Raw genomic sequence first — 12,581 nt, 5'->3', positions numbered from 1 at the left:
TCTTCTCCCGTCACAGACACAACGCCTTTGGTGATAAATGGTTTAAAACGTGGCTCTATTTCAGCATCCACATGGTGCAAATCACGGGTGGAATGCATTTTAGGCGAAGGGACAACTTTAATAAGACCTACGCCGGCTGGAGTTTTAGAGCCTTTGCGCTGCTCCTTCCTCCGGAGCGCAGGACAGACAGCGATCAGATGTCCGGGTTCGCGACAATAAAAACAGTCGCGATTACCACCATCCTCCTGTCTATCCTTCAGCCCTACCTTTGGTGACCTTATCTTCCTCTCCTGTCCCACCCTGATGTTTTGTGCGACAGCGGCTGAAAATATAGTTTTGTGAGTGAGAGTAAACTCATCAGCCATCACTGCCGCTTTAGCAAGTGACGTCACCTTTTGCTCGTTCAGATAAATGACTACTTGGTCCGGCAAACATTTTTTGAATTCCTCTAACAAAAGAAGCTCTTTCAGCCCCTCGAGATCCTTTACTTTACTGGCCTGCAACCATCGTTCAAACAAACGACTCTTTTCACGGGCAAACTCCACAAATGTCTGATTGGCAGTTTTTTCACACTTCCTAAACTTCTGACGGTAGGCTTCTGGGACAAGCTCATATGCCTGCAACACAGTCTTCTTCATAATGTCATAATCCAGGCTATCTTCAATTGATAAACTGGTACACACTTCCTGGGCTTTGCCGACCAGTTTGCATTGCAATAGCAGTGGCCAAAACTCCTTCGGCCAGCTTAATGCGGCCGCTATACGCTCAAAAGCGTTAAAATCATTTAAAATCCAACATTTTTTAATCAATTACTGAACCAAGTGGAAAACAATCTGAAAGTACTCAGAGTTCCTCATTTGAATCAGGTGAATCAGAAACCCCGCAGCTTCCCATGCTGCTGCCGCTGCTGCTGTGGAAAAGAGAGAGACGCAAAGAAAGTGTGTAAATCCGAGAGAGCGCCAGAGTTGTGTGTGAAAGAAAATAGATGAGGGTGTGCAGACTGTGAAAGGAAATTAGGGATTATTTACAACATTTGTGTGAAGGCAAAGAAAAGAGAGGGAGAGGCAGAGACAAACACGGTGAGAGACGCACACACAGTGCACAGTGTAAATCACGCTGACACATTAAAGGTGATAAGTGTGTGTGAAGTACAGATGAGCGAGAACAGGAGGAGTGGGGGGGACACCTGAGCAGAAACAGGAAGTGATCGTGTGAAATAACTCAGAAATGCTGATAAGTGTGTGTGAATTGCAGAGCAAGGGAGCAGAACACACACGCAGGAATGCACACAGACACACACACACACACACACACACACACACGCTCTTGAATGTTGATGTAGGCTGCGTTGCCCGCAGGGCTGCGATCGCTGTTTGCATAATGCGTCACTGTCAGCCGTCATCGCTGTGATCTGCTCGCTAGTTTAGCTCCAGTGTGAGGCTGATTTCTTTCCCCCCAGACTCTGGATCCACCACGTCAGCGCTGATGTACAGATGAGAAGCTTTGATCAGCGTGACATGTTTATCACTTTGACTCAAGGTTTGCTGAGCGCGTTTATTCTGTTTAGCGACACAGAGAAGAAGAGTTACCGGTATAAAAACCCTCGTGACTTTTGCACTTTGACCATCAAATAGCCACATTAAAAAAAAACAAAGCAAAAAAAACAACTTTGCATACTGGTTTCAAATGTTTGCAAATCAATAAAATTATGTTCATTTATATGCACAAAGATAAAATAATATATTTTAAGCCACCTGAAAAAGGTGTAAAGATTGAGCCAAACACCGTAATTAATTATGACTTCAACTCCTACAGAAAGGTGTTTTGTGTTTGTGTTTATTGTTCCTGGACTATGATGGGATTTACTCCCCCAGAAGAAAATGCACTCCTAATGAGCAGGAAACATTTTCCAGTGATTCCAAAGCAGGGATAGACCAGTGAAAGTAATTCTGACGGCCTGCGATTCATAGACTGCATAGAAAAGATGGATGCAGCCACCATAACATCGTGCCACTGGCTGCTACATCCCTCCTTTGAAGCCACAAATTTGCCATTTGGGCTGACGTCTTACATTATTAAAACTACATGTGCGAGATGATGGCTTTAATCTGATTGAGAGACACTACACGCTCTTATAATAGCGGTTTGTCAAGCATAAGCTAGGCCTGCCCTAAAGCATACCTTGCTTTATCCTCGTTTTGGACTAATGAAAGTCATAAAGTACATGTTGAACTTCATGTTGTATCATGATAAAGTCTAAAACTTGTGACTGAGACCATCAACTCACCAGGAAAGTAATCACTGAGCTCATAAATCAAGTGAGACTTTATGCACCTGATATGATTTAAGAAACAATTGTAGTTTAGGTTAAAAAACAAAACAAACACCTTTTATAATAATAACCCCATGACGGCAACCTCTTCACTGCTTTATCAAAGCTGCCTCCTCCCTTACTTGGGTGAATGATGAAAGAGGCCACACAAAGCACATCCAGTAGTAAGAAAGTGTCAGAGAGAAGTTGTGTGCTACAGGAGAGAAAATAAAAAAGTGACTCCTGACTTTCAAACATGTGAGCCTGCTCTGCTGTCTATGAGTGTCCTGTGTTAAAGGTTTCGGTTAATAATTTGCTCTGCTGACAATTTAAACCAGATACAAAAAGAAGAATTCTAAAAATCCCTGAAGATTATACTAGAAATGGCCACCTGCTGTGGTCTTCTACAGTTTTTAGCTGTGAGGAGTTAATATTACAACCAAGGCTGAGTTGAGCACATCTTCAAATAAACACTGGAAAGTAAGAAGCCATCTATGTCCCCCTGTGAACGAACATCTTTGAGCTGAGGCGGTGGTTTACAACACCAACTGTCTGCTGTCTATTATCCAGTTTTGAGATACCCACTCACATCCTGGGATATTTGACCTCAGGAAATTACATGATAGTGTGGGGCTTGGTCTTACAATGGGTTCACCAGAAACTGGTTGCTTGTGACCCACACCCATTTTCACACCTTGGCTCATATGATTAGGTAAAGGATCCATAGTGGGTCCATGACCCTCTTGGGGGGACACTACCATAGGGCTCAAAATCTGGGACTCTCCATTAATTGCGCTTAGAACCGAAGAAGCTTCTCAGATCAGAATGAACATCTTCAAGGAAACTAAAAGAAATGCACATGTTTTTTTCTCCAAGCTCCTTAGACTGGAAATAACATGTTCAGATTTATTTGACTTGAAAGTCTTGGTTAAAATGTAATCTGTCAAAAAATGTTTTTGTTAATTCAGGAATTCCGAGCAACTCCAGTCAGTTTCATTTCAGGCCATTGCAATATTCCTTTAAAAGACCCACTCTCTTTGCCCAACACGACAGACACCCTAAAAACTAACTTAGCTAAGGTCACAGTTTGACTTTTCAGCAGAAATAAAATCATTAGCAGCGTCCTGGGTCAAACTTTACTTGCATGATAATCTGTGGTTGAATACATGGATATCAAACAGACCTCTCTTTTTACCTTTAATAAAAGCAGACAAAGTTTAGAGTGGGAGCTGTTGTTTTAGCATGGTCCTCACGGCCCTATCATTGTACCGAGGACTTTACTGTAATGGAATTGATCGCGAATCAATAAAGCTATTATCTAAAACAAACCACTGCCTTGATCAATATTCAGACCACTGACTCATCTTGGCTTTCACTCTGTCTCACTCAGCACTGAGACTCTGGATCTCTGCTGAGCCTGTGAAAAGCTGCTGTATGAACAGTAACTCAAACTTGGCCTCTCCGTGAGCGAAACCTCGACTTGCCTCCACATTTACCGACCTCACATGCAAAGAGAACACCGTATTAATATTCCCCAAGTTCACTGAACAAGCCTGAGCTTCTACTCGACACCAAAAAATCATTTCCATATCATTATCTGGTGCAACGATGCATAAGACGAAGGTCTGCGCGAATAAGACTTTGAATTGAGATCAATGTAGTACTTATACACATTTGATGTGTGCAATAACATATTCACACATACATCTAGTGCAACTTAAATGGATGTGTACATCACTGTAACCTGATAGTTTCACAGTTCATTTTTATCAAACACTGAAGAGCAGGTTTAAATAAAGGTTTGTTTACAGAAAAATGACAAAAGAAATATATCATTTATATTCAACTAAACACAGACAGGCAGGGCAATGGGTTTGTTTCTTTGCTTTAATTAAAAATAAAAGTAAACCGGGTCTAGAAATGTACGACCATCGATGGAATTACAGAACGCTACAAAATACAGTAGGTACTTATGTTTTAATCTAAATTTCAAATAAGTTAAATTTTATTTATAAAACAATGCATTTGTTTTCGATTCTAACAGAGAAAATATCAGCTGGAATCAGATTTTTAACTCCCTGGGGTCAATCACATGACCGATTTAAGACGACACAGCAACAAGATGCAGCGACCCATTTCAACTTGGGTCGAAAGTGCGGACTTCAAACTATATACCGGTTTTTAAATTGTGTTGATAGGCCACGTAAAAACAGAGTCATGATAAAAATACACGCAATATTATTTTCCGCATAAAACAGTGGTGTTTACAGCGGGAAGAAACTGTAAAAACTATATACCAGTTTAGGCCTGTGGTGTACTTTGTTGTTTGCAAAACTTGTGTATAATTTTTAAAAATGTACCATTTCTATTTGCATTTCAAGCTATGAAGATGATTTGTTAAACATGTTTGTTGTTTTTACAGTAAAAAAATTACTTTTTCTACTCAGATTTTATGTTTTTTGTCTGAATTTAGATCAATTGTGCTAATACAGTATATCAAAGGGTTAAAACACTGGAAACTGGTCTTAAAAATCCCATACTGGTCAGACTCTAGTAAATACCATCAGCTTTCTGACATGCCATGTTCACCATCTTAGTTTGCAGTACAATCATACTAACATTTGATAATTAGCATTAAAGACAATGACAAGTGTACCTAAGGGGGTATAAATAGATCACCAAATTTAATTCAGAACATCAAACTTTAAATTCCTGGTATTGCTAGCATGACTAAAACAATAAAATGTAACAAGAAAATTATGGAAAGGCAGGAAAATTTAAAGTGCACTTAAAAGGAAAAAACAAAAAACAAAACAGTTTTGCAAAACCAAAAACCAGTATTTATACCAAACTGGTGCAGTTTCAACCTTTTTTTCACTTCCTAACAGATCTCTACACGTACTCAAGTACATGCAGATATAGTTGGAAATGGTACTCACGTTGAGAAGGCGTTGTTCTGCCTCTCACAGCGGATGCCCTTGCAGTTGTTGGGTTCCTCTGATGCCTTTGTTTCATAGTAGAAATACAGCTGGTTCAAACCATTAGCAAATGCTAACAGGACCTACACATAACGAAAAACACAAGACAAAACACATCAGCGCTGCACTTAAACACCTGATCTAACACATGCTCTTAGCAATCACGACACTCCACCCAATGATTTTGCGCTGTCACCTCGAGACTCCACACATTAACCACCAACATATAATACTGATTTCTCAATATCTGAAAGAAAAAACCCTCAATACTTTTTCATTTTGAAGTGAAGCTCTGCACATATAACGTTTCATTTTTATTACAGGGATTGACCTTTAGTGCCTCTAGGCCATTTTAAAACGCAGCTTTCATCTCAAACAGGAGAGAGCTAACATGAGTAGTGTTACATAAAGCTGCTACTGTGTGAACATGAAGTATTATGGCGTAGGTGCCTGGGGGTTGCTGGGATTGGTTTTAAGACTGTCAGGAGCAAAGCAATTCACACGTGGATGGTGTTGTAGGTTAGGAGTTCCTTTGGGGAGGAATTAATGAGTTTCAGATGTAATGAAATGGGCTTGTAATGTCCTTCTACCGCCAATCAAGGATGCAGCATGCTGAGAAATTTGCTTGCTTTCATGATCATCAAAGATGCAGACAGTACTGGATAAAATGGAAACTTCAAAGCTGCTTAACAAGAAACAAAAGAGGGGTAGCCTGAATTCAATTCCTACTGACAACCCAATTGTTGGACGTCTTCCTATCTTTAGGAACGTGTAAGAGGCAAACCTGGATGTTTAGCACATGTAAAAAGCGAGTAAGACATCATACTGCCTGTGTAGAAAGCCGGATTGACTGAAATGTTGCATGTCTGTTTCATCAGATGTGTGTGTGTCTGTGTAGACACAGAACCACTTAAACATTCAGACCACACACGCGAGTATCATATTTATATCACGGGAGAAGGGGGAGCAATACAAGCACCACACCAAGAGATCCACCAAGGTTATTTCCCTCCACCCGAGACTGAAGAGCATTGATCTTGGCAGGAAGCTACAGTAGTGAGGTCAGCAACACATAGTGATGTGGTGGTGCAGAGACTGTTCTGCTAATCAAGCTAACCGTGCCATGAAAGAAAAAGAAATTAAATCTGCCTTTGAGAGAAGAAGGATGAAGGGTTCAAAATTCACTGATGAATTCAAAGAGCCTGGTTCAAGAATTTTCAGCTACCTGCAGCTTTGTCCTTACTTCTACTCTGCATGGTAGTAAGGGTGGGAAGAAGTGCTGTGGAACTGATAGATGGGTTCAAGGTGGGGGTAAGATTATATCAGACATCAACTCTGAGCCATTCTTGTTTGCAGTGGTGATGGAGAGGCTGACAGATGAGGTCGAGTAAGAGATTCTGTGGACTCTGGTTTTTGCACACGACACTCTGATCTGTAGTGAAAGTAAGGAGCAGATGGAAAAGAGGCTGGAGAGGTGGAGGTATGTGTTGGAGACACGAGGAATGAAAGGCAGTAAGCAAGACAGAAATCATGTGTGTGAATTAGAAGAAAACAGATGGAAAAGTTGACGTGTAGAGTGAGTGAAGGTAGAGGAGTTTAAATGCAAAGCAGCAGCCTTTTAGATAAAATTGAAGTGAATGCTAATGTGGGTTCTTAACTTCAAAATGAACTCACTAATACAATTAGAATTCAAAAGACAAAGGCTGTGCATCCATCTATCCATATTCTGTTTATGCAGTTCAGGGTAAGTGGGGGACTGGAGCCCATCTCAGAGGTCAGGACAGGGGGTCCACCCTGCACAGAATGGTGGGCGATCGTGGCTCAAAGAGTTGGCAGTTTGATCTTCTTTCCTCCTTTCTTTATGTTGACTTACTTCTGATTGGCTGCCACTCATAAACCAAACATTTGAACAGAAGGTAGGTGGGGCTAATATGCTCACAGTCAGGGATGTGTGCCTGAGGGTGCATATTAGGGCGATCCCCTTTCAATACATAGCATTTACAGCAGCCTGAATCCTGACCTTTGGCTTACAAAGACTTTTGAATGCATTTAATATGAGCATCCACCACTCAAACAGTGCATGTAATAGAAACTCAGTACTGTTGCTGCTGCAGTAACTTTAATATTCAATATTTTGTCCTTCATTGTGTGGAGCTGGAAAAAAGAGCATGATGTGTCCTTGTAGCAGGGAGTGTCCTGCTACAGAGTGAGTCAGATGTTTTCTAAGTGAACATATTTACATTCTTCTCTTCTAGAAAATAGAAAAAAATATTATATTGCTATGAATTATATAAGCTGCAACCAGTACTAAAATATAAGATGATTAAGTGATGGTACAGTTTATTAGATCACTGGCTCTCTCAGTCTGCATGTCACACTGTCCTTGGAAAAGATGCTCGAGCCCATGGTACTTGGAATGTATCAGCATGCAAATGTATGACATAGATAAAATGCTGTTTTGTTGTACTATAGGTTTCTGTGTGCTCACAAGAATCAACACTTCACTGCTCTCTGGTCAAGGCCCTGCTTATTTAAAATGATAAAAGCCCACTTCAAAAAAAACCCAAGCTTGAGCCTTCTTTTCTTAGCAGACACAGACCGAACTTGTCATGTATTGCTAAGATCTTAGCAAAGGCTGTGGATAAGGAGCTTATAGCGGTTTTAGATAAAAACTGTATTCTTGATAAATTTAAATCTGACTTTCGTAACGCTCATTCTTCTGAAACAGCTCTTTATACAGTGTCCATGCACAGTGATGCAGGAGGATGTTCTGTTTTGCTGATGTTGGACTTTACCTCTGCTTTTGATACTGTTGAACATCACATTTTGTACAATAGGGTAACAATAATAGGGTAATAACCCACTGGGTGGGTGCATCGGGATCTGTGTTGAAGTGGTTTGCATCATAGCTGCCTGAACAACGCTTTTCTGTGGCAGTTTCTCATACAGATCCTTGTTCTCTTCTCTTAGCAACGGTGTGCCACAAGGTTCTGTTTTTGAGCCCTTATTGTTTGTATTACACCTGCTCCCTCTTCAGCACATTTTGAGCATCTTTAAATGCATTTGTTACCACTGCTATGCAGATCACATTCAGTTATGTTTCTTTTTTACGCCTCAAGATGTCTCTAAGCTGTAGATCCTCAATAGGATCTATTAAAAGTTAGGTGGCTGACAACTATCTCCAACCTAATGAAGGAAAAACTCATTTCTTTGTGTGTCCCTGATGTATTTGTGATTAAGATAACAGAAGCTCTTGGACCCCTTGTGACATTTGCTAAATCCTCAATGGGGATCCATGGTTCAACTTTATACTTGTTTTTAACACTTAAGTGTCACATTGTGTTCCATTTGTGTGGAGATTATTATAAATGCATTTATTTGGTGTACTGTAATTCAATGTCTGCTCATCTAAGCAAAAAATAGTTGAAATCTCTGCAGGTTGACGTTGAACTTTCACCTCTATATGCCCCAAATAGGTCCCTGAGGTCATGTGATCAGGGCCTCGTAGGAGTACATCATTTGAGGCTAAAAACTAAAGGAGAGAGCTTTTCTAAAAGTGGCCCCCAGACTCTCCACCTCTGAGCTTGACATCTCTGGATTCAGATCAATTAAAAAACAAACACCCCCCCACCCCCCCCCCCCCCATTTAAATTTGCATTTAATTAAAGTTTTTTTTTATGCATAACAACAATTTTGCATAAATGTGCTACAGAGGACAGCTATTATTGTCAGGTTTATATTGTTGATTGTCATTTATGCTTAGACATATATAATCATTTGTTGATTGAAATAGTGTCTCATCCTAGGAGGTCTGTAACAACTCTGTGTAGCATGAAGAGGGGGGTGCGTTCACTCCTCTCCAGAGTGTTCTGGCATAGATCACAAACCTCTTGGGATCATGAGCAAGGTTTTATCTTTTCTTGCTGATATATGGTATAGCAAACACATCTATATCTGTTTCACTCTAAGTGCCATTTGTTTAGATGGACTGCTGGACTTCCAGACCAGCAGGTTTAGGGAAGTCGTTTATGGGGTCACATTCTGACCCCCCACCCCCCCACCCCCACCCCACACACACTTACACACACACACACACACACACACACACACTTACACAACACACAGGCAAGGTACTCTTTGTGTGTATGTAGACGTGATATGTTAATGAACCTATGTATATTCATGTAACCTCAATAACAGAGCAGTGTTACGGGGGAGCGGACGAGAGCAACTGGGGTCAAGCGAAGGAATGGCGTTTGTCCAGTTGTCTCCCGTGCACGAGAAACATAAAGAAGTTTGCCTACTCGTGTCTTGCTTTTGCTGTGTAGTAGAACTGTCTTGAACGTTCCAGCGAATAGGTTTAAGCTACAAACACATCAATTATGTCTTACCAGACAGTAAATGAAGAGAAACTTGAGGATGTCCAGAAGCATCCTTCCTAAGGAGATCTGCAGTGGCCCGAGGTGGGAGTTGGCGGTGAAGAGGGAGATGAGTCTGAGAGAGCTGAAGATGTTGGCAATGGCAAACAGAGCCTCGGCTATCAGCGTCGGGTGCCACATCTCCCACTCCTCCCTAGGCCGAGAGGAGTTATACTGAAAGAATAAAAGATAGGAAGGAGAGTGAGTCAGGAGGTGAGAGGAACAGCAGAGGAAAAGATTAATTATATATATATATATATATATATATATATATATAAATAAAACATTTTTTTCCATAGTAGCTGGAAGAACATTAGATGGGAACAATGATGTAAGTTTTTTCTATCCATCATCTACAAAAGTTAGGGCATGGCAGGTTTAACCTCACTGAGCTGAATGCTTAAGAGGCTTTTCATTGGCCTCTACCCCACATCTCAACTAAGTTTTATCTAAAATGACTTTGTAGTTTTGTGTGTGTATGTCTAATCTCACAAACATCACAGAAAATGTACCTCCGCCTCCACTCTCCTTTTGGCAGAGGAATAAGACCTTTAATGGTGTCCAGTCTCTGTGCTATATTATGCTAAATATCTCCAGACTGAGTCAACCTTGTGTAAAATTGTTATTATTATTATTTTTTCCGCAAAACTGGAGCACAAACGCAGGACAGAAGAGGCAGGTAAACTGAACAAAAGACAAATGATTTTCTTCTGCATCTTTTAAAGTAAGAAATTAAAAAGAGTAAAAACAACACAAGGGAGACGCAGGACTTTTTATACACACGGTGACCTGATAGGAAACTTTTCACAACTTCCAGGGAAGCAACTGAAGCGACAACCAATGACAGCACAGGATACCATCGATTGGCATAAGATGTGGTCGTAAGTAGCCTACATTACATGGTTACCTAGGCAACCAGAGCCTGTAATGTCTGCAAGCCTGACCTGCAGTCAGCTTCAAAGCGATACTCGACAAGCAGATCATTGCCAGTGTGGACGCAGATTAAAAAACATCAGGAGAGTGATCATGAAGCACAAAGCCTTCAGTGTTTCCCCACACACAGACCTGATATGATTTTCTTGTTTAATCTACCAAGAAAACATTCACATTCACAGCTGCTTCACTAGTGGAAAATCCACTTGCTCTTATTTTGAAAGTTAATTTGCTGCTAACTATTTATCACCATTATTCCTGAGATTTTTATTTTTTATTTTTGGGAACTGATGATTGTTTTTGGCTGTTTTATGTTTAATTTTTGTTTGTTGTTTATATGGTGAATGGAGTTTTCAGCTTAAAAAAAAAAATTACTCATTTCCAGTTGGTCCTGCATATATTTAGTCCTTTGGATTTAGAAATGTAAAAACCTTGATTATTTTCTAACATTTCTTTTTCTACCCTTGTTAGTCAAGTCTGAGCTTTATTTGTATGTGCCACTGTATATGTTCAGTTATTGTTAGTTTTAGCTACTGGGGATGAACAGTAATTGTATTCCCCTCTGTCATTCTATCGTGTCACACTTCCTGTTTTATTTGGCTAACAGGTGTATTCCCTTGTTCCGTTTCCTGTGTTATCCTAGATTTTTGGACTAATCAGCATTAAACACTCATGTTAAGTTTGATGCCGGCCTTCTGTGGTTTACATCTATGTCCACAAAAAACTGCTCACGCATCCGACACACAACTCAGGTGCTGTTGTTGATATCCTTCAGCCTCTTCCTGAAAGAATAAAGGTTGGGACTGTTGCGGACTACGATCCTTTTTGTTTGGCTCTAACAAGTCTAACTAAAGCTGGACGAGAGGTCAGCGTCCTGTGATGCGGTGCTCTTCGATATTATTCAGCTGTCTCTCCAGTGAGCTTCACGTTCAGTCATTTCATACCCCAACTCCACTTTCTCACTAAGGCTGCACATTGGAAGAGTTGCTAACCTCACTGGTGTATTGCTTTGGACACTTTGTATACAAAGTCATTCTATCTGGGTTTAATGAAGAACACTTTTTATAAGGTTCTACCAAGTAAAATATATTTGCATCTCCACTTCACTTGCAGTGGTCTCTCTTCCACAGCATGTCTTTTGTCCCAACTGGTTGTGGCAGATGGTTGCCCCTCCTTGAAACTGGTTCTGCTGGAGGTTTCTTCCTGCAAAGGGAGATTTTCCCTTCCCACTGTTACCAAGCTCAGGGGGTCGACTATTGATTGTTGGTGTTTTCTCAGTATTATTGTAGGGTCCTTACCTTATAATATAAAGTGCCTTGAGGTGGCTGTTGTTGTGATTTGGCACTATATAAATAAAACTGTATCGAATTGAATCTCCTCACTCTTATTTTGAAATGTCAGTCACTGCCAACCAGCTAGCCTACAGCTATTCCCTGTCTCATGTTTCTCTACTGGTGGTTTGCTGGCCTGGGTTGATGATGTGCTGGTTCCAATGATTTGCTGCACTTTGGGCTTCAATTTCATGCTCTTGCCAAGTCCTCCAAAGCAGAACAAGGAGTGCAGTTGCTAACCACTCTTCAAGAAGCTGGAATTAGAGAGACTCACAGCACAGGCCTCCACTGTCTATTTGTTACAAAGCGGACTTGTTGTATTTACCAACGGCACATTTTCATGACGAAGTTTTTATCGATTTCTTCAGATTTTAGGTGCAACTCCTTTCACAAGAACACACTACTGCCACAAACAGAATCCAAATTTCTGATAAACACCCCGTCTTTCAGAAGACAGTCCCATGAATCATTTTGTGAAGACCACACGCATGTTATGCAGACAAAACAGACTAGAGTGACTCTGATATCACACAGCAGTGTAGGTATCCAAAATGTGGGAGCATTCCTTGAAAGATAAACACGCTTTAATCCCCAGGAGCTCCCTCAAGCT

The 12,581-nt window shown here is 40.7% G+C and overlaps 1 protein-coding gene across 1 annotated transcript in view; it reads right to left on the bottom strand.

The window, feature by feature from the left end:
• The window catches only part of trpc5a (transient receptor potential cation channel, subfamily C, member 5a), a 196,283-nt gene that overhangs the window by 23,782 nt on the left and 159,920 nt on the right, over window positions 1–12,581 (bottom strand). Inside the window, exons 12-13 of the mRNA XM_006803430.2 lie at window positions 9,681–9,881; window positions 5,251–5,372 (exon numbers count right to left, since the gene is read on the bottom strand). Of these exons, the coding sequence (XP_006803493.1) occupies window positions 5,251–5,372; window positions 9,681–9,881 (323 nt within the window). The remainder of the gene's footprint in view (window positions 1–5,250; window positions 5,373–9,680; window positions 9,882–12,581) is intronic.

The sequence above is a fragment of the Neolamprologus brichardi genome, chromosome 3, assembly GCF_056152115.1.
Source record: "Neolamprologus brichardi isolate AB-2024 chromosome 3, ASM5615211v1, whole genome shotgun sequence".
Lineage (NCBI taxonomy): Eukaryota > Metazoa > Chordata > Actinopteri > Cichliformes > Cichlidae > Neolamprologus > Neolamprologus brichardi.
Note: the sequence above shows the minus strand (reverse complement) of the source record. Positions and strands in the feature narration are given on the sequence as shown.